General features: G+C 40.6%; 1 protein-coding gene across 3 annotated transcripts in view; it reads left to right on the forward strand.

Annotated features, from left to right (window-relative positions):
* Positions 1-1,744: 1,744 nt before the first annotated feature.
* IGFN1 (immunoglobulin like and fibronectin type III domain containing 1) overlaps positions 1,745-22,131 on the forward strand; it is a 743,161-nt gene continuing 722,774 nt past the window's right edge. For 2 of the 3 annotated variants that reach the window (XM_072137225.1, XM_072137226.1), the window contains exon 1: positions 1,745-2,085. In XM_072137225.1, coding sequence (XP_071993326.1) covers positions 1,803-2,085 — 283 coding nt within the window. In that variant the 5' untranslated portion in view covers positions 1,745-1,802. The remainder of the gene's footprint in view (positions 2,086-22,131) is intronic. The other variant, XM_072137224.1, reaches the window with a different exon arrangement.

Here is a 22,131-nt window from a genome sequence, read left to right on the forward strand (position 1 = left end):
CAGATTGATATTGTTGCAAAGAACAACATGTCCCGCAAAAAACAAGCCATCAACCAGCTCTGTAGCCAAAAACGTAACAATGTTATGCCACTTGGAAGACAACGATGCAAAAATGATAGATTTTTCCCCACATTAGGGTTTTATTTGGCAAATTTAGTAAAACATAAGAAAAAATATTCATGTCTGGTATCCCCGTAATCGTATCGACCCATAGAATAAAGATAACAGGATTATTAGGCTATACGGTGAACACGGAAAAAAAAAAAGTAAAAAAATCCAGTACAGAATTGATGCTTTTCTACTCATGACCTCAAAAAAAGTTCCAAAATTTCCAACAATAGGTGATACCAACCCCAAAATGGTAACACTGGAAAAAGCATCTCGTCCCGCAAAAAAAATGCCGTCACATGGCCCAAATAACGGAAAAGCGAAAATTTTATAGCCTTCAAAAGGGGGCAACCAGAAAACTAAAATCCTAGCAGCTGCAGGGTGCTCCTTCCCTTCTGCGCCTCGCTGTGCGCCCATAAAACAAGTAATGTCCACATGTGGGGGGTCGCTGCACTCAGGAGAAATTGTAGAACAAATTTTATGGTGAGTTTTCTCTTTTTATCTTTTGGAAATGTGTAAATTTTAGGGCTAAATGAACGTATAACCGACAAAATTTGACCATTGTAAATTTCACCGCCATTTTGATTCAATTACTATGAAGATCTCAAGGGGTTAAAAATCTTTGTAAATGCTGTTTCTGATAGTTTGAGGGGTGCAGATTTGAGAATGGGTTGGTTATATGGGGGGTTTTGTTGCTAAATATGTAAAATTTGATTTCAAACAGTATTTATCCCCAAAATAGTCAATTCCGAAAATACGGAAAATCGCTATTCGATTTGTAGGCCGCGTGACGTCAAAATAAATTATCCAAACATTTCAAAAATTATGAAAATGTAAAGTAGACAAATGGGAAATGTTATTCTGCAAGTTATTTAGGTGGTAAATCTATCTGCCTGAAAACACAGTGATTTTGAATTTCGAAATTTCGAAATTTTTCTAAAAATTCATCATTTTTTTCTTTTTTTTGTAAATAAACGCAAAACTTATCAGCCAAAATTTACCACTAAAATGAAGTACAACATGTGGGGAAAAACAATCTCAGAATCGCTTTGATAAGTAACAGTGTTCAAAAGTTATTACCACAGGAAGAGACACTGGTCAAATTTCAAAAAAAAGTTGCGAGCCTTAACCTGCAAAGAGGCTGCCTCCCTAAGGGGTTAAACTTTATAGCCGGCACAGGGAGGTACGCGCTCGGCGCTTACCATGCGCGCGACCACATAGGAAGAGAAGGAGAGCCGCGCGCATGGTAAGCGCCGATTGCGTACCTCCCTGCGCCGGCTATAAAGTTTAAAAAGTGTTTTAAACCGCAATACAGCGTTTTAAAACACTAACAAAAATAAGCTCCGGCACCAGCTCACCCTGAGCTGGTGCTCGGTGTTTTCTTCTTAAACCTGCCATTTCAAGTGGTAGGTTTCCTTTAAGAGGTTAATGAGTTAATTTTGAAGCTTCTATTTCCAGAACCAAGTTAAGAAGTCTAGAAATAATACAGGGTCTAGTGGCATCTCTGAAACTTGTCAAGTTACAGTTATTTTTGTCCTCAGAAGTTGAGTGCCCCAGTGCTCTAAATATATAGAGGGAGTACAAAAAAAAAAAAAAAACACAGCTGGTAAAATGCTTGACCGGAGGCTATATAAAACAGAACCCTGCATAATTTTTACTGCCATACTGTTGCTGTAAAGAAAGGAGATTCAATTATGCCGGCAAAGGTCCCCATTAAAAAATCTCCAGCACCCTCTAAAGCTGTACAGAAACCTGCAGCCCCGGAAATGGCTTCTGCGCCATCTGAAGAATCTAGTGCTAAAGTCCCCGATAATCCCGCAATAATTCCAGAAACGCCGGATCCAGTTACCCAGACTCCCCTTGCTCCGGAGTTCGAGACCTCAGCGGGAGATTACGCAGTATCTGTTCCAGTGGGTGAAACTGAGGTAAAGACGGAGACCTCCGAGGTTGTGAAGGAGTCATCTCCACCTAAGGCCGGTGAGTACTGGAGCGGAAACTGACGCAGTGTGCAGCGTGGTTTACTGCTTGGAGAATGGTGAAAGTTCTTCTATTCGTAAGGACTTATTGTTAATATATATTTATTGTGTAGAAACTGATCCTTCTTCATGCTTGGCATAACTCAGACGTGTCTCCCAACTATCTCTCACAAAGGCTATGTTTTTTTATTTTTGTTATTTGAAAGAAAACCTACCATATTTACCTATTAAGGTAAATCCAGTGGTAGGTTGATCTAATGAATAGCCCTTTAATCTTTCAGTCCCCACTAGCTTTTTAAATCTTTAATGACCCTATGGGTGATAAAACGCATGGCGTTTTTGGTCCATTTTTAAGCATGAGTTTTAAAAATGCATCTTTTTTTTTTTTTTTTTTTTTTTTTGGCTGTTTGACTGCTTTTAACCGGTTTATATTAATAGATAAAGAGGTTCAAAGCAGCCAAATGCATGGTAAACGGTAAAAAACGGATGCTTTTTTAAAGGGACTGAAAATGCATGCTTAAAAACATTAGTGTAGCATCACACTAACATGCAAATTTCTGAAAGAGGCTACAGGGGCGTGGAGTAGCCAGAGCTGACGCTACATGGCACAGCTACTCCACAGCACTGTAGCCTCTTTCGATCCTCCTTCATCCTACAAAGACATCTTCAGAATGCATCTCCTTGCAGCTGCGCACACTCGTCTGCGCTCTGCATCGACTATCTAGCGGGCGGCTGCTTACTCAGCTCTGAAGCTGGAGTTCTGCGTATGCCCACTAGCTACGGCCTCATAGCCTATACGTGCAGCCGCCAGCTCTGCATAGACAGTCTATCCAGAGCGTGGACAAGTGAGGCCAGAGTCACACGTTTCACTTTTGTTTGGGTTTAAGGCCAATCTCGAAAAGAAGATTTGCCTAATAACATTGTTGTAAACATTGCGTTTACAAAATGCAAGTGTTAATGCGTGTGTCTAACGGAAGGTAACACGTGCTTTAACACTGTTTACGCTTGCATTTTAAAAATGCAATGTTGACAACAGACTAATCTGATTGGTTTCTACGAGGAGGTAAGTTCAAGACTGGATCTCGGGAACGCTGTGGATGTTTTATATCTGGACTTTTCAAAGGCATTTGACACCGTGCCACATAAAAGTATATAAAATGAGACTGCTGGGACCAGGGGAAAATCTGTGTATTTGGGTAAGTAATTGGCTTAGTGGTAGAAAAGAGGGTCGTCATTAATGGCACATTCTCAGATTGGGTTGACGTTACCAGTGGAGTGCCACAGGGGTCAGTATTGGGGCCACTTCTTTTTAATATTTTTATTAATGACCTTGTAGTGGGTTTACACAGTCAAGTTTCAATATTTGCAGATGATACTAAGCTGTGTAAAGTAATAAATACTGAGGTCGATAGTTTAGCATTACAGAGGGATTTGTGGAAGCTTGAGGAGTGGGCAGATAAATGGTTGATGAGGTTAAATGTAGATAAATGTAAAGTTATGCACCATTTACTTGGTAAAACTGGAGCTGAAAAGGACTTGGGGGTATTGGTGGATGGTAAACTTAATTTTAGTGACCAGAGCCAGGCGGCTGCTGCTAAAGCGAATAAAATTATGGGATGTATCAAGAGAGGAATAGATTCTCATGATAAAGACATAATTTTGCCCTTATACAAATCCCTGGTCAGACCACACATGGAATATTGAGTACAGTTTTGGGCACCAGTGTATAAAAAAGGATATAGTAGAGCTGGAACGGGTGCAGAGGAGAGCAACCAAGATTATTAGGGGAAAGGGGGGACTAGAATACAATGACGTTAAAAAACTTCATTCAGTTTAGAAAAAAGACGACTGAGGGGAGACCTCATTACAATGTACAAATACCTGAACAGACAGTACAAGGATCTCTCCAAAGATCTTTTTATACCTAGGCCTGTGACCAGGACAAGGGGGCATCCGCTACACCTAGAGGAGATGTGGTTCTACCATCACCATAGACAAAGGTTCTTTACTGTAAGAGCAGTGAGACTATGGAACTCTCTGCCGCAGGAGGTGGTTATGGCGGACTCTATGTACATGTTCAAGAGAGGCCTGGATGCCTTTCTGGAGAGAAAAAATATCACGGGTTATGGGGATAAAACATTTATTAAATTCTGAAAGGTTGGACTTGATGGACTTGCGGCTTTTTCCAGCCTTATATTCTATGATACTATGAACAGTTTAATTAGGCAAATCTCCTGTTACTCTGTTTGAAAACGCATGCGTTAAACACAAACAAAACGCAAACGTGTAACTACAGCCTAAAGACGTTGAAAGGAGGATCGAAACAGGTTACTGGGCTATGGAGTAGCCGCGCCATGTAGCTTTAACTCCAGCAGCTCCATGGCCCAGTAGCCTCTTTCAGAAATGTGCATGTTGGGCCATGGTCACACGTTCCGCTAGCATTGCAGTCATAACGCGACGCTTGTGCACAGGGGGTTGGCCTCAGGCGGATCGCATATGCGTTTCCCAGGAAATTCATCGTTCGATAACCCGATCGCATGCGTTTCTCTGCGTTTTGGCGTTTTGTGTGCATTTTAAAACATGACAAAAACGCCACATGGGAAACCACCCTCAGTTAACACTATGTAATTCTTACGTCTTATATCGATGTGCAGGCCAGAGGGGAACTTTCCTGGAATTTCAATAGGTGATTATTAAGTATTTTCTTTTTGGAGACCAGGAAGGGGTAGTGCCAGCACTTCTGGGAGCGAGGCCACATCACGCATTGTACCAGGGCAGCACTTTCCAGGAGAAGTTTACCAAACTGCCAAGAAGGGAAAGACACAAAAAAGGTGCAAGGTGTGCTCCAAAAAAGGCATCCCAGTAAAACCAGGACTATGTATGAAAGAGAGCTTCCATATTTATCACATATCCCTGGACATTTAGATGTATATTTTACCCTGATGTATTATGCACAGCTTGTACAACATAGTTTTGTGTGATGGTACACTCATTCTATCTCTTAAAATGCTTTTGCTCTGATAGCATTTTAGTCTTCTAGTATGACATGCTCACAAAAAAAATTTTCTACAACAAGATACCTTTTTGTAATGCTTTTACTTAAAGAATAGGATTAGGAACACTTTTTAGCCCTGAACCTCACGTTTTTTGTTCTTACCTTTGTCAGCACGATTGTAATCATATACATCCTTTTGTTATGTTTTCTTATTGGCACAAAGGATCAGTGGACATAGTTGCAATTGCGCTAAGCGTACTACTTACCTTTCCAACTTATTCATCTGTAATCCACATATCTGCCGGCCGGCATTACCTTATTGCGCATGCGCATTATCTTTCTGTCGCTCTGTATTCGTCCTATTGCCTATTGCGCATGCGCGAAGTTGTTGATTGCATTGCACATGCGCGAGTTTTGTCTATTCTTGCGAGAACCCGTAGCATCACGGACTTAGACGCTCAACACCCTCCTGCCACAGGTGTGTTTTTACCTGAGGTGCTGGGGATTGGATGTGGGGGATTGCCCGGGGTTTAAAGGTAGGCTCCACAGGCAAAGAGGCACTTACCCCTGAGGAAGTCGCATGACTGCGACGTAACGCGTGGGGTGCCTCTGGCCACAGGTCCCGGACCATATTGTCCCTTTTGTCACGCTTTTTTACATGCCTCTATTTAGCTGCCTGACCCTACCCTGTTTTCACACTAACTTCCTAGGATGCCCTCCTTTGTTGAGGACCTCTGCAAGAGTGTATGACTATTGTCATAGGGTAGTTGTGCATGCACATTTCATTATGTATTGACTTTATATATGGGGGACTTGTGTCCGTATATTGATTGACTTGTGGCCGTATGTGGATCTCTGTTACTTGTATTGATCCACATGTTCATGTGTATTTGTACACTTTTTAAATGTTTTGAGGTGTGACATCTCTTTTTTTGGTGTGCTTAGTATTAATTGTATAATAAAACTAATATTTGTTTCAGCCTATACACACCGGCTTCTTCTTTGTTTGAATTATAGCTTATATGACATACCACATGCTGTACTTCCCCTTCTTAGCCCTGCCGTGTGCCCAGCCTGTAGATTATTGCCCCATATGGGGTATTGCCATACCTGGGAGAACACGTATCATGATTTTTGGTGTGTTTGTTTCCCCAGGCAGGAGCTGGGCACAATAATATTATAATATTATTACATTATGCATTTTATTTGGGGGCCACCTATGGGGTTAAAATGCTGACTATAATCATAGATTACTTCATGGAGGGGTGTAGTTTCCAAAACGGTTCAGTTCTTAGGGATTTCTACTGTACTGGTCCCTATTGGAAAAAAATATATGTAACATGTCTGTGCTCCAAAAGGCAGTTATTCCCTTTTGAGCCCTGCAGTGTCTCTATCCTGTATATTATTGCCACATATTTACATTGCCATACCCGGAATAAGCCATAGAAAGATTTCTGGTGTTTTGTCCTTTGTAGCATCAGTTGGGCTGATTTCATTTGTCACTTCAATGGCACATTTGAGAAAACAATGCAATTTTTACTCTGCACCATTCACTTTGCATTACTTTTAAACCAGCATCTTAGGGATTAAAATGCTCTTACAACTCTAGATTAATTCCATGAGGTGCCCTTTCCAAAATGGGGCTTATGCAAGTAGGATAATCCCAAATTCCCAAAATAATCCCAAATTATTTTTCAAGTATATAAATGATAAGAAATTAAAAACAGAGAGTGTGGGTCCCCTTAGAAATAACATGGGGGTCATGGTGGAAGGAGACGAGGAAAGGGCCAATCTACTGAATGTCGCCTTCTCAACTGTCTTTACCCAGGAAAATTCCCTGGTGGAAGACACAATGAGGAATAATGTTAATTCTTTTTATAATGTCAACAGTTTAACCCAGGAAGAGGTACGGCGCCGCCTCGCAACCACTAAGATAGATAAATCACCGGGGCCAGATGGCATACACCCCCGGGTTCTGCATGAATTATGTACGGTGATAGACAGACCGTTATTTTTAATATTTGAAGATTCACTGAGGACTGGTTATGTTCCACAGGAATGGCGCATAGCAAATGTGGTACCAATATACAAAAAAGGATCAAATAGCGATCCTGGAAACTACAGACCCGTAAGTCTAACTGCTGTGGTGGGGAAAATATTTGAGGGGTTTATTAGAGATGCTATCCTGGAGTATCTCACTGTGCACAACCTTATAACCCAGCGTCAGCATGGGTTTATGAGAGATCGGTCCTGTCAGACTAATCTGATTGGTTTCTACGAGGAGGTAAGTTCAAGACTGGATCTGGGGGACGCTGTGGATGTTGTATATCTGGACTTCTCAAAGGCATTTGACACCGTGCCACATAAAAGGTTGGTATATAAAATGAGACTGCTGGGAATAGGAGAAAATCTGTGTAAGTAATTGGCTTAGTGATAGAAAACAGAGGGTGGTCATTAATGGCACATTCTCAGATTGGGTTGATGTTACCAGTGGAGTGCCACAGGGGTCAGTATTGGGGCCACTTCTTTTTAATATTTTTATTAATGACCTTGTAGTGGGTTTACACAGTCAAGTTTCAATATTTGCAGATGATACTAAGCTGTGTAAAGTAATAAATACTGAGGTCGATAGTTTAGCATTACAGAGGGATTTGTGGAAGCTTGAGGGATGGGCAGAGAAATGGTTGATGAGGTTTAATGTAGATAAATGTAAAGTTATGCACTTGGGCCATGGAAACAAAAAGTATAATTATGTTCTAAACGGTCAATTACTTAGTAAAACTGAAGCTGAAAAGGACTTGGGGGTATTGGTGGATGGTAAACTTAATTTTAGTGACCAGAGCCAGGCGGCTGCTGCTAAAGCAAATAAAATAATGGGATGTATCAAGAGAGGAATAGATTCTCATGATAAAGACATAGTTTTTCCCTTATACAAATCCCTGGTCAGACCACACATGGAATATTGTGTACAGTTTTGGGCACCAGTGTATAAAAAGGATATAATAGAGCTGGAACGGGTGCAGAGGAGAGCAACCAGGATTATTAGGGGAATGGGGGGATTAGAATACACTGACAGATTACAAAATTTGGGATTATTCAGTTTAGAAAAAAGACGACTGAGGGGAGACCTCATTACAATGTACAAATACCTGAACGGACAGTACAAGGATCTCTCCAAAGATCTTTTTATACCTAGGCCTGTGACCAGGACAAGGGGGCATCCTCTACGCCTAGAGGAGAGGCGATTTTACCATCACCATAGACAAAGGTTCTTTACTGTAAGAGCAGTGAGACTATGGAACTCTCTGCCGCAGGAGGTTGTTATGGCCGACTCTATGTACATGTTCAAGAGAGGCCTGGATGACTTTCTGGAGAGAAAAAATATCACGGGTTATGGGGATAAAACATTTATTTAATTCTTGAAGGTTGGACTTGATGGACTTGCGTCTCCTTCCAGCCTTATATACTATGATACTATGAATATTCCACACAGGGCGCTTCTTCTAATAAAATCCACTTTATTTGTAGAATGATAAAAAGTACAAACACATTTCGGCACTGTACCAATGTAGTGGAACTATGCATCCACTATATTTTTGATCATAAGTTTTAAACCTGACGAGGGCACTAGTACAGTGCCAAAACTTTTGTCATTCTACAAATAAGGTGGATTTTATAGGAAGACACGCCCTGTGTGGAATATTCCTACTTGCATATACTTCAATACTATGGACCGATAGGTGCACCCTGGACGCCTACACCTCAGACTCCCATTCCACAGCTTGCTGCTCCTCCAATCCAACTCCAGGCTCTAGTCTGTTTATATCCTTTCCTCCTGAGCCCTGCCGTGTGCTTATCCTGTTGTTTATTGCCACATATGGGGTTTTCCCCTAACCGGGATAACCCACAGAATCATTTTTGTCATGTTTGTCCCCAGTGGCATGAGTTGGGTAGAATACATTAGTCACTACAATGGCATTTTTGATAAATTGCAATGCAATTTTTACTCACCATTCATTGTGTCTTACATTTTGACCAGCATGATGGGGGTTAAAATTCTCACCACAATCCAGATAAATTCTTTGAGAGATGTAGTTTCCAAAATGGTGTAAATTTTTGGGGGGTTTCTATTTACTGGTACCTTTAGGGCTCCGGGAACACGACATAGTACTGCAAATCCAAACTTGTGAAAACAGAGCTCAAAAAGCTACTTTTTGCTCCTTCCCTTCTCAGCCCTGCTGTGTGCCTAGCCTGTCGATTATTGCCACAGGTGGGGTATTCGAGACAACCCGCAGAATGATATACGGGGTGTTTGTCTAAGGGTACATACACACAGCGGTATGCCCGCCGTGCAGGCATACCGCCGTGTGCTGGAGAGGAGGAGGCGGCCCCTCCTCCCTCCATAGAGAATAGCGGCGCACGGCCGCACACACACCAAAAGATAGAGCATGCTCTATCTTTTTGCGGTGTGCGGGCCAGATCGGTGCCACACACAGACGGCCATGTGAATGTGCCCTAAAGTGGCATGAGTGGCACAATATATTTGCCACTAAAATGGCATATTTGAGAAAAAAATGCTATTTTTACTCTGAACCATTTACTTTGTATTACATTTTGACCAGCATTTTGGGCTTAAAATTCTCACTAAAACCCAGATGAACTCTTTCAGGGTTGTAGTTTCCAAAATGGTGTCACTTCTTGGGGGTTTCTATTGTACTGATTTAAAAAGCTTGATATGTTAGGTTCATAAGATGGTGTTACTTGTGGAGGTATATATTACATAAGCCTTTACAGGGCACTTCCAAACTGAATTGGTCACTGAAAATTTTGTGTTTTTCAAATCTCTTGAAAATTTGCTCTTAACTCTATAAACCTTCTAACATCTGTAAAAAAATTTTTTTTACACCCTTAGGGGGCCCATAAGGGTGATGTCACAGTTGGCGTTTTGAACCCGGTTTTGGTCCGTTTTTAAGCAGTCCGTCCAAAAAACGCATTTTTGAAAACTCATCCGGTTTTCCCGTCTCTCCCCAATTATGATAATTATAAATAGGAGAAACTAACAAAACTGAAAAAACTGACGTGTTTTCATAAACACATGCGTTTTTTAACGGACTGCTTAAAAACGGACAAAAACAGGTTCAAAACGCCATGTGTGGCATCACCCTAAGGCAGGGGTGGCGAACCTATGGCAATAAATAAGTGGCTTTTGGTTGAAGTTTGGGCACTGAGGCTCTAAAAGATTTGCCATCACTGCCCTAAGGTGTCACTTTGCCATATGAGAAGATTAGTACCAGAGAGTTTGTGATAACAGGAATGTGTGATTACAGCCTGAGGGTGATGGCACAAGTGGCGTTTTGAACCTGTTTTTGTCCCATTTTTAAATGAGTCGGTTAAAAATGCATGCGTTAAAAACCGCATGCGTTTTTTACCAATTTCAAACACCATGTGTTTGGCTGGTTTTAATCTGTTTCACAGCTGCCTACAATTCTAGAAAAGAAGATAAACGGGTTCAAACCAGCCAAACACATGGTAAACATTCAAAAATGCATGCGTTTTTTAAAACAGACTGAAAAAGGATGCTTTAAAACGACCAAAGAACATTAAAACAGCTGAGGAGAGGTGATTTGCCTAATAACATTACTATTAATATTTGTGTTTACAGTAATGCTATTAGGCAAATCTCTCCTCAGCTCTTGTAATGTGTTTAAAAACGCAATGAAAATGCAACCAACACCCACATAGGATGCTGCCACACAGAAGAAGTTGCGGGTGTCGGCTATATATTATAGCCGACACCTGCCTCTAACACCCGCGATCAGACATTTCTCCGATCGTGGGTGTTAACCCCTAACACGCCGCGCTCGCGCTGACCGCGGCGTGTCAGGGGCATTTAGCTGTAATCGGACCCCCGGTGGCGCTTACGATCGCAGCCCCGGGACTGGGGGGGTCCTTCTGGCAGGACCCGGCTGTGACACACTGCAATATTACACTGTATTACACTGTATTAGGTGAAGAATAGCTTGAACAAGTGATCAGTGGATCACTTGTTCAAGCTAATCTGTAAAAGTAAAGAATAAAAGTAAAAAACACTAATTCAACACACTTTTGTATAAAAAGAATTACTGTATATTCCGGCGTATAAGACGACCTGGTGTATAAGACGACCCCCCTACTTTCCTGTTTAAAATATAGAGTTTAAGATATATTCGCCGTATAAGACTACCCCTTTTCCAACGCATACAAAACACCGGTAAAAAAAAAACAAAAAACTGAATTTAACATGGTCCTTTTTTTAATTTAAATTCTTATGACATGCAGGTATATACACTCACCAGCCACTTTATTAGGTACACCTGTCCAACTGCTCGTTAACACTTAATTTCTAATCAGCCAATCACATGGCGGCAACTCAGTGCATTTAGGCATGTAGACATGGTCAAGACAATCTCCTGCAGTTCAAACCGAGTATCAGTATGGGGAAGAAAGGTGATTTCTGGCACCAACAACCATACCACGTTCAACAACAACATTACCATCGTCCATTTTACTGTAAATGTTACCATACTGTACCTTAAATTTTTATTTTATTAAATATGCCATGTACTGAGAAAAATTCCAAATGCAATGAAAATGGTGAAAAAACAAATTTGCGCCATTTTCTTGTGGGCTTGGATATTATTACGGTGAGCTTGGTCTTTCACTGAGCGCCCCAAATGACATGTCTACTTTATTCTTTGGGTCTGTACGATTAAGGGGATACCAAATTTGTATAGGTTTTATAATGTTTTCATACATTTACAAAAAGGAAAACCTCCTGTACAAAAATTATTTTTTTGATTTTGCCAACTTCTGGCGCTAATAACTTTTTTATACTTTGGTTTACGGAGCTGTGGGTGACGTCATTTTTTGCGAAATTTGATAATATTTTCAATGATATCATTTTTAGGACTGTAAGACCTTTTGATCACTTTTTATAGATTTTTTTATATATTTTTCAAAATGGCAAAAAAGTGCCATTTTCGATTTTGGGCGCTATTTTCCGTTACGGGGTTAAACGCATTGAAAAACCGTTATTATATTTTGATCGGGCATTTTCGGACGCGTCGATACCTGATGTGTTTATGATTTTTACTGTTTATTTATATTTATGTCAGTTCTAGGGAAAGGGGGGTCATTTGAAATTTTAGGGTTTTTTATTATAATTTTTTTTTTAAACTTTTTTTAAATTTTTATTTATACTATTTTTCAGACTCCCTAGGGTACTTTAACCCTAGGTTAAAAGTTGTCCGCAAGGCAGGAGATGCACTACCTTCCTCGCAGGTACGAAAAAAAGACTATTTCCAGGGCGCACACCGATCCGGGATTTTGGTAAAACAGATACGATTTTATTTTCTAATAAAACCGATTTAAAATACAGACAACGCGTTTCGCGTCCTCTCAATCGGACGCTTCATCAGGTCTAAATTCACATTACAGATAGAGTGATATATATATCCCCTTAGAGGAAGTGATGTCACAGCCAGTATACAAATTAACATAATACATTAAACAGTCTAAAAAAGCCTGTTGGGGCATAATAAAATCAATATTACACAATATCAACTATTAATAAGAAACCCAAAGATAATTTTTTAAAAAGAAATTGTATATAATAAGACCTCACTAGAGGTGGAAAGCAAACAATTGACCGGAAGTGGTCATACTGAGCAGATCACATGATCAGATCATGTGATTAAGGAAATGGTCATGTGATCGGGGGATGTGTGATCGGTGTAATACATTGCAACTGTCCTACGGAGGAATGAACACAGGATCGTGGATGGTAAGTATATAAAAACTGGGAAAAGATTAATGTGCCAAAGGGATCACATAATGGTTTCAGATACTTAATTGAGTCCGTTTGGGCTCAAGGTTTGCAATTTATAGATCCAGTAGATTTCTCTACGGCAGGGGGTCTGATATCTATTATTATTACTTTGGGGAATATGATCAATTGGCATAATGGTAAACAGAGTCTCATCTTTTTGATGTTTAAAAAGGAATTGTTTAGACAGCCCATGTTTAAGGAACCCTTTCCTGATATTGAGCCTATGGCCGGTGACTCTATCATGCAATTCCTGAGTTGTCCTCCCTATAGATTGCAACCTGCAAGGACACTCAATTAAATAGATGACATAGCAGGGCTTGCATGTCATGAATGTTTTAACTGGAAACACTTGCGATGTAACATTCAATTTAAAATGTGTGCTATTATCTTTAATAGTTAAAGGAAACCTACCACTTCTGAAGGTAGGTATGAGATACAAACACCGGGCACCAGCTCAGGGTGAGCTGGTGCCGGTGCTTAGTCTCGTTAGTGTTAAAACCGCGGTATCGCGGTTTTAACACTTTTGAAACTTTCTAGCAGAAACTGCTTCGGCGCTTCGTGCACACGATCGTGCGCGCGCCTACATTGGAAACGCCGCAGGCGTTGCGCGCGCACGGTCGCGCGCAGCGCCGAAGCAGTTTCTGCTAGAAAGTTTCAAAAGTGTTAAAACCGCGATACCGCGGTTTTAACACTAACGAGACTAAGCACCGGCACCAGCTCACCCTGAGCTGGTGCCCGGTGTTTGTATCTCATACCTACCTTCAGAAGTGGTAGGTTTCCTTTAAACAGCATAAGCATGGTTTGTGGGAGCATTTTCTGACCATAGGACTACTACCAATGCTGGTACTTGTTTGTGTCCCACTTGTTGTTTTATGTTTTTTTATTAAGCTGGGTGCTAAAATATTTTTTAAAGTGGATGCACGTCTGTAGGTGACCTTTGGTTTGGCAGGCAGTACTTTACTTAAAACCTGATCTTTTTGCAGAATGTACCAATGTTTGTTAAGTATATTAGTTATTTCCATAAATTTGTCATTGTAACGGGTGACAAAATTCAAGGAGTGATCTACCGTCAGAATGGGACTTTGTTCGGTTTGTGGTGAATATTTCATAGTGAAACAGTCTTGTTGGGTGAGAGAGACTGTTTTTTGATAGGCCTGTTTAAGAATCCACATGGGATATCCCTTTTCCAGAAAACGCTCTTTTAGAATAATGGATTGTTGCTTAAATACAAGAGGGTCAGTGCAATTTTTTCTGACCCTCTTGTATTGGCTGTATGGTATGTTATTTTTCCATTTTCTATAATGTAAGCTATTATAATTTAAATAGCTGTTTGTGTCAACCTTCTTGAAGAAGGTAGACGTATAGATAGAATGATTACTGATGTATAGGGTCAGGTCAAGAAATGTGATGGAATCTGTTTGATGCTCGGCAGAAAAAGAGATTCCCCATTCGTTTTCACAGAGGTATTTGGAAAAGGCAATGGCGTCATTTGCTGATCCCGTCCAGATTAAGATCAGGTCATCAATATATCGTCGGTAAAAATGAATATACTGTTTAAAAGGGTGGTCAGATAATATGTACTTAGTTTCGAAGGCCCCCATAAATAAATTTGCATAGGCAGGGGCTAATTTTTTGCCCATGGCCGTTCCACATTTTTGGTGAAACACAGAGGTGTTATATGCGAAAAAGTTGTTCTCTAGGACTAGAATGAGTAGTTGAAGAAGAAAAGACCTAAAGTTAGCTGTAAGGGATGTGTCTGCATCAAGATACGATTCTACACATTTAATTCCGATTTTATTTTGTATGTTAGAATAGAGGGCTGTAACGTCTAACGTAAGGAAGGAAAATACAGCCGGTAGCTCTAGACCAGTGATTTTCAACCAGTGTGCCGTGGCACAATAGTGTGCCGCGACACATGGTCGGGTGTGCCGCGGGGAAAGTTCCCCAAACTATGGTGCCCCCTGTGTTTTGTTGCCCGGCAATGCACAGCGATGCGCAGTCATGGCTTCTTACAATGTAGGAGACGTGTACAATAACACATGCGCAAGCTTTGAACCTCGTGCGACAAAATGACATCACCGAGGCCGGCGCATCATCCTGAGAGCGGAGAGACTCTTGCATTTGCCCACCGCCAAGGTAATGCCCGCCAGTAATGCTGACTATATGAGCTTTTGCCTGAGTATATGAACTGTTGGCAGAATACTCAGCATATGAGCTGGTACTTTTAGTACTCCAGCAGTATACTGCATATAACAATGAAAAATGTAAAATGAGAAATACTATAGTCATAAGGCTGGAGTACTACATGTACCAGCTCATATGCTGAGTATATGAGCTGGCACTTGTACTCTGGCCTCATGGCCATAGTACTTCTCATTGTACCCCTTTATTTTGCAGTATATGAGCCACATAATAATCAGCACCATATACTAAAAACAGGGAGAAACGGAGAACTGATGAGGAAGAGCTTCGTGTGTGTCTTTCCACCATTCTTGCCAGGATATGCCTTTTGTGAAACAGGCCTAGGTTTCACACTGAGTAAAATAAATTTAGAATCTATATTATTAACTATATGTATTATATGACTGTTTTAGTGTCATTTTGTGCTATTTTGGTGTGCCCCAGGATTTTCTAAGTATAAAAAGTGTGCCGCGGCTCAAAAACGTTGAAAATCACTGCTCTAGACTGTGTAATTCACTAATAAGCTGGTTGGAATCTTTTAGGTAACTGGGGAGTTTTACAACGTATGGTTGGAGGTGTAGATCCACGTAATGGGAAATGTTACTAGTTGCTGATCCCGTGCTAGCAATAATGGGACGTCCGGGTGGGGTTTTTTAGAGGGGGGATAGGGTCGACAAAGATCTCACCGTAATAATTAGAGTCAGATAGGATATGTCTAGATTCTTGTTCGTAATAAGTATGGGTTAAAATAACCAGTCCTCCACCTTTATCGGCGGGGCGAAACACAATTTCCTTGTTAGCTGCAAGTTTTTTAAGGGCAAACCTTTCCCCTTTAGTCAGATTTTTGTTTCTATTTTTATTTATATTTATATTTTTTGCCGTCATGGACGGAGCAACCGTTGTGTTCTTGTTATTCGTAAGGGATTTAAAATCATCTTGTACCATATCCTGAAAAACTTTAATAAAATGGCCCTGATTATGTAAAGGGTAGAATTTAGATTTATTTTTTATAGTGGAGGTGGGGATGGGAGTGGCCTCAGATAACCTGGGGTCATGGATAGAAGTATGAGGTGATACAGATAGGGGTTTGTTAGTAGGGAACTCTTGCTGTTCCGCTGCTAAATTTTTTTGCTTATCCGACAAAGTAAAATGACGTTTAATAGTCAGCTTTCTAATAAATGTGTTAATGTCGAGAAATAGTTCAAAGTCGTTTGGGGCCTGTTTGGTAAACAGATGAGACTCTGTTTACCATTATGCCAATTGATCATATTCCCCAAAGTAATAATAATAGATATCAGACCCTCTGCCGTAGAGAAATCTACTGGATCTATAAATTGCAAACCTTGAGCCCAAACGGACTCAATGAAGTATCTGAAACCATTATGTGATCCCTTTTGCACATTAATCTTTTCCCAGTTTTTATATACTTACCATCCACGATCCTGTGTTCGTTCCTCCGTAGGACAGTTGCAATGTATTACACCGATCACACATCCCCCGATCACATGACCATTTCCTTAATCACATGATCTGATCATGTGATCTGCTCAGTATGACCACTTCCGGTCAATTGTTTGCTTTCCACCTCTAGTGAGGTCTTATTATATACAATTTCTTTTTAAAAAATTATCTTTGGGTTTCTTATTAATAGTTGATATTGTGTAATATTGATTTTATTATGCCCCAACAGGCTTTTTTAGACTGTTTAATGTATTATGTTAATTTGTATACTGGCTGTGACATCACTTCCTCTAAGGGGATATATATATCACTCTATCTGTAATGTGAATTTAGACCTGATGAAGCGTCCGATTGAGAGGACGCGAAACGCGTTGTCTGTATTTTAAATCGGTTTTATTAGAAAATAAAATCGTATCTGTTTTACCAAAATCCCGGATCGGTGTGCGCCCTGGAAATAGTCTTTTTTTCGTACCTGCGAGGAAGGTAGTGTATCTCCTGCCTTGCGGACAACTTTTGCTCTTGCCGCCCGTGGCATACGTCTCTGGTGTGGACTAGGCAGCACCCGATGTGTTCTACTACAGTGTTGTGCCTGCATGCACAACTACTAAAGGTGAGCGTGATACCTTATCTATAAAGACGTACTTGGGGTATCCCAAAATTTATTGCACCAGGGAGTGCTTGTTTTTCTTTGTTTTATTAACCCTAGATTGTCTGTTCGATCCTATCATATACTACAGTATGGCAGTATATGGTGATTTTCCTCCTCATTCATTACAATGTGCTAGGGGTTAAAACGAAATAGCCTCGGGTCTTCGGAAGACCCGAGGCTACCATGGAGACGGATCGCCGACCCCAATGACGTCACGGGGAGCGGCGATCCCAGGTAAGATGGCGGCACCCATGGGCGCCGCTATCTTTTTGAGGCTGCCGGCAGCTTTGCCCGCAGCCATCGCTGTGAAAACACCCGCGATCGGTGCTAGCACCGATCGTGGGTGTTACCGGTAAGCCTTTGCTGCAATATGCAGCAAAGACTTACCGGCTATGGAGCCCGTAAACCCTCTCCATGCAGCGCGACCCGACCGCCGCCGTGAATACACGGCGGGCGGGCGGGATTACCGACGTATAAGACGACCCCAGAGAAGACAGAAGATTTTTCTGTCTTCAAAAGTCATCTTATACACCGGAATATACGGTAATTAAATAAAGTTAAAGTCCCCTAAACACAAACATTCCCTATACACATCTAATAAAAGTGAAAAAACCTGAAAATCACCAAAATACCCCATATATTTTGTATCGCCGCGTCCGTAACAATCTGTACAATAAGTCAGAAACTTTATTGGACCCGTATGGTGAACTCCGTAAAAACAAAACGCGAAAAACTCGCCAAAAATGTAAATTTTCATAAAATCCCTTCACAAAAGTGTTCCAAAAAGTGATAAAAAAAGTTATGTGCACCAAAATGGTACCAATTGAAAGGACAACTCAACACGTAAAAAATAGGCCCTAAACTAGCACTGTCAACCAAAAAATATTAAAGTTATATCTCCGAAAAGATGGCGATGCAAAAACAAATGAGATTTTCTTTATATTTGTTTTTTTCCTGTAAAATTGTAAAATATATAAAAAAAACAATATAAATGAGGTATCACCGTAATCGTAGTGATCTATAGAATAAAAATATTATAGTATTTTTAGTGTACGGTGTACGACTATCAAAATATACAAAAGAAAATCTCATCAAAAAGCTACAGACCCACTAAAATGAAGTATTTGTAAAGTGCATCTCATGTCGCAAAAAATAAGCCCTCATATGTCCAAATTGCCAAAAAAATAAAGATTGTATAGCCATTATAAAGTGACAATGCATAATCTGCTCTGAACGGCGGAGCTCCCCCCTCAATGCCCTGGTGTGTGCCCATACAGCAGGTTACCACCACATATGGGGTATTATTATACACGGGAGAGATTGGGTATCAAATTTTGTGGAGCGTTTTGGTATTTTATCCACTGAGAATTTGTACATTTTATGAAAAACACATTAATTTAGTAAAAAAAAAATTAATTTCAAAATTGCATCCGATTTTGTTTTAACCCCTGTAAACCAATTAAAGGGTTAACAAACTTCATAAAAGTTGTTTTACGTACGTTGAGGGGTGTAGTTTCTATAATGGGGTAATTTATGGGGTTTTACTTTTATTTAGACCTCTCAAAGTGACTTCAAACCTGAGAGGGTCCCTCAATAGCAGAATTTTGCTTTTTTTATGAAAATGTGAAAAAACGCACCTAACTTTCAAAGCCCCATAACAACTTACAAAAATGATAGTATGTATAAAAAACCACAGAGGTATAAAGTAGACATTTGGTGAATGTTAGTTATTACGTTTTCTGGTGTTATGACTCATGTGTGGAAAAAGTAGAACATTTTGAATTTCGAAAATTGAGAATTTTTCCACCAAATATCTGATTTTCTCATAAATAAATGCAAAATATACCACCAAAATTTTGTAACTAACATGAAGTACAATGTGTCACGAGAAAACAATTTCAAAATCACTTGGATATGTTAAAGCGTTCCAAAGTTATAACTACTTATAGTGACACAGGGCAGATTTGAAAAAATGGGCCGTGTCAGGAAGGTGAAAAGTGGCTTCGGCGTTAAGGGGTTAAAGAAGGGGTCTTCAGTCTGTTTAAAAACAGTCCAAGAATGCCATGTGTGGCAGCATTACAACAGCTGAAGACAGGAAATGTGCCGAATTACATTACTGTTAACCCCTTCACGCTCTGTGTTGAATGTGCTTTTATTGATTCAGGAATCTGTAGCTGCTGGTTCGCATATGCTGCTTTAATGATCATCTGTATCCACCTTGCAATTGACGCTTTGGATGCCTTTTTGCCTTTGCTGCTTCACCCATATTGAAGGAGGATGTTACTATCTTTCCACCATGATTCAGTTTGCTTTAGACACTGTAATAAAGCTCTTCTGACATCCAATGAGTGCCATGCTACTTCTTTCTGGTTTTTTGGATCTTGGCAGAAGGAGGGCAAGCTGATCTCTTGATTTAGGTGAATATCAGAAGAGAGCAAAGGATTTATCAGAAGAGAGCAAAGGATTTATCTAGTGTTTAGAGGTTTGAAGGGGGGAACTAGATAATTTAAGACTAGGAAGAGATCCCAGGTTGGAATTTTTTGTTTGAAATTAGACCTTAACCTGGAACTATTTTTTACGAACCTCTTTATCCATCTGTGCTCTGCAAGAGGCATATCAAAGAATGCTCCTAAAGCTGAGATATGTACCTTGAGAGAACTGTTTTTTAGGCTGGTAAAATGAAAGCTGAGCTGTGATTGGTTGCCATGGGCAACTAGAAATATTCTGACTTTCACACAGCTTGATAAATCTGCCCCAGTATGTTGTTCTCTGCCCGGGAGAATGACACAGGTAGTATTCCAGAAAATACTACCTTGGAGGTCCTTCCCTTAAGCTTTGAACCTAATTCTTTCAAACTATTCTTCAGGCTCCTCCACTGACCATCTATTCTGTCAGTGGTACCAACATGAAACACGATAGCTGGGTCATCCCCAGCCCCTCCCAGTAATTTATCCACCCTTTCCACCACATGCCGAATCCTGGCATCAGGGAGATGGCAAACCATTCGGTTGAGGCAAGTCTTGGTGACAAATTATTCTATCCGTCTTCCTGATAAGAGTCCCCTACAACCACTAGCTGCCTTGGCTTACCTGCACTCCCATCCACCCTACTACTAGCTGGTCTGCTCTCCCGGCTGTTCGGGAGAGCAGGATCCGCTAGTGCTGCCATTTCTGACACTGAGGTCCTTACATTATTGTACAATTTAGCAATATTGCTTGGATGTTCAGAATTGGAATTGGCATACCTTTTCTTGGACCCATCTAGCGCACGCGCGCTGAGTGGCGAGGCTCCGCCGCGGTCCCGGCAGGCAGCAATTTGGCGCACTGCGCATGACCGGGTATCTGATAGCGCTGTCAGACCCGGCGCATGCAGTGAGCAGCATACTCCTGTCAAGATTGTCGATTGCTCGCAGTTGTGCTATATCTTCCTCCAGATCTCTAACACGAGCTTTCAGTAGAAAAATATGGGCACATCTGTCACAGCGGTATTCACCCTGGAAGTCCTGCTCCAGCAGTGTCTACATATGGCAGAGAGTGCACTTGAGCATACCACCAATCTTGCTAGCCATATCCTAGTTACAAAACTGTGAGGAGTGTATAAATGAAGAGACATAACATGAAGATTACTTTCAGTTCTGTGGACTCCCCTTTTTTGAACAACACTTGTTTCACAAGTCCACTTATGTTCACAATCCACCTAGTTTTGAACTTGCTCATTTTGGCTTGTGCTTCTGAGTTGCTATCCCTTAATTTATCACCTGTGCAAACTAATTCTCCCATTTAGCAAACCAGACAAAGAAAGGAAAAAAAATTGTGAAACTGAAGGTGAAGACACACGTGGCGTTTTTAGGCCGTTTTTGGGCCGTTTTTACTAAGTGCGTTTTCAGATCGTAAAAAATGCATGCGTTAAAAAGCGCATGCGTTAAAAAACGCATCCGTTTTTTGAAAACGCATGCATGTTTGTCCGGTTTTCCGAATTTGCGCAAAAACTGACAAAAACCCATGCGTTTTTACAAAAGGGATTCGTTTTTTAGCGCATGTGTTTTTTACAATCTGAAAACGCACTTAGTAAAAACGGCCCAAAAACGGCCTAAAAACCCCACGTGTGTCTTCACCCTGAGGTGAACACATGTGTTTAAGAACGCATTGCAACAGCTGAAGAGAGATTTGCCAAATTTACAAAACGCTAATGTTAACACACATGTTAACATATGGGTTAACAATGCGTTAACTGTTTAGTTTTGTAAAAGCAAGTGTTAATAGCTGTTTAATTAGGAAAATCTTCAGCTGTTGCAATGCGTTTTTAAATGCGACATGAGACCGTACCCTGAGAAAATACCCTTGCTATTACTTATGTACTCAATCCACAATCACCCAAACCACAGATTCTCTTAGCACACACAAACTCCTCTTATTTTAACTATACTTATGTTCACAAGCCCCTTATAAACACAAACCAAAATGAGCAAGCTCGTTTTGAAATTAAAATTCATGTGATGAATTGGGGGCATTTATCAAACTTCTTTCTTTTTGTTTTGTTTTTTTTTACTTTTGCTGGCGTTTTTCAAAGTTCGCCACATTACTTTTTACCAGTGATCTGTAATTAGTTTTCACATTTTTGACGTATGGAAATGTCGCACTTTTGGGGCAAAGCTGTAGAAATGTTGCCAAACACTCCAGGTCACTCCTGGCGTCTTTCATGACAGGCCATGTCAAGCTTCATTTAACCCCTTAGTGCTCCGCGACGTAGCTCTAGGGCACTGGGCCCTGTGATTGGCGCTCAGCGCAGTAGAGCTACGGCACGGAGATGGTGCCGGTTCGTAAAATCGTTTGAAAATCTGAGAAGTTGCTACTTAGACTTTAAACTTTCTTAAATCCGTAAAAGAAGGAAACTT

Source organism: Engystomops pustulosus, chromosome 2 (genome assembly GCF_040894005.1).
Source record: "Engystomops pustulosus chromosome 2, aEngPut4.maternal, whole genome shotgun sequence".
NCBI classification, from domain to species: Eukaryota; Metazoa; Chordata; class Amphibia; order Anura; family Leptodactylidae; genus Engystomops; species Engystomops pustulosus.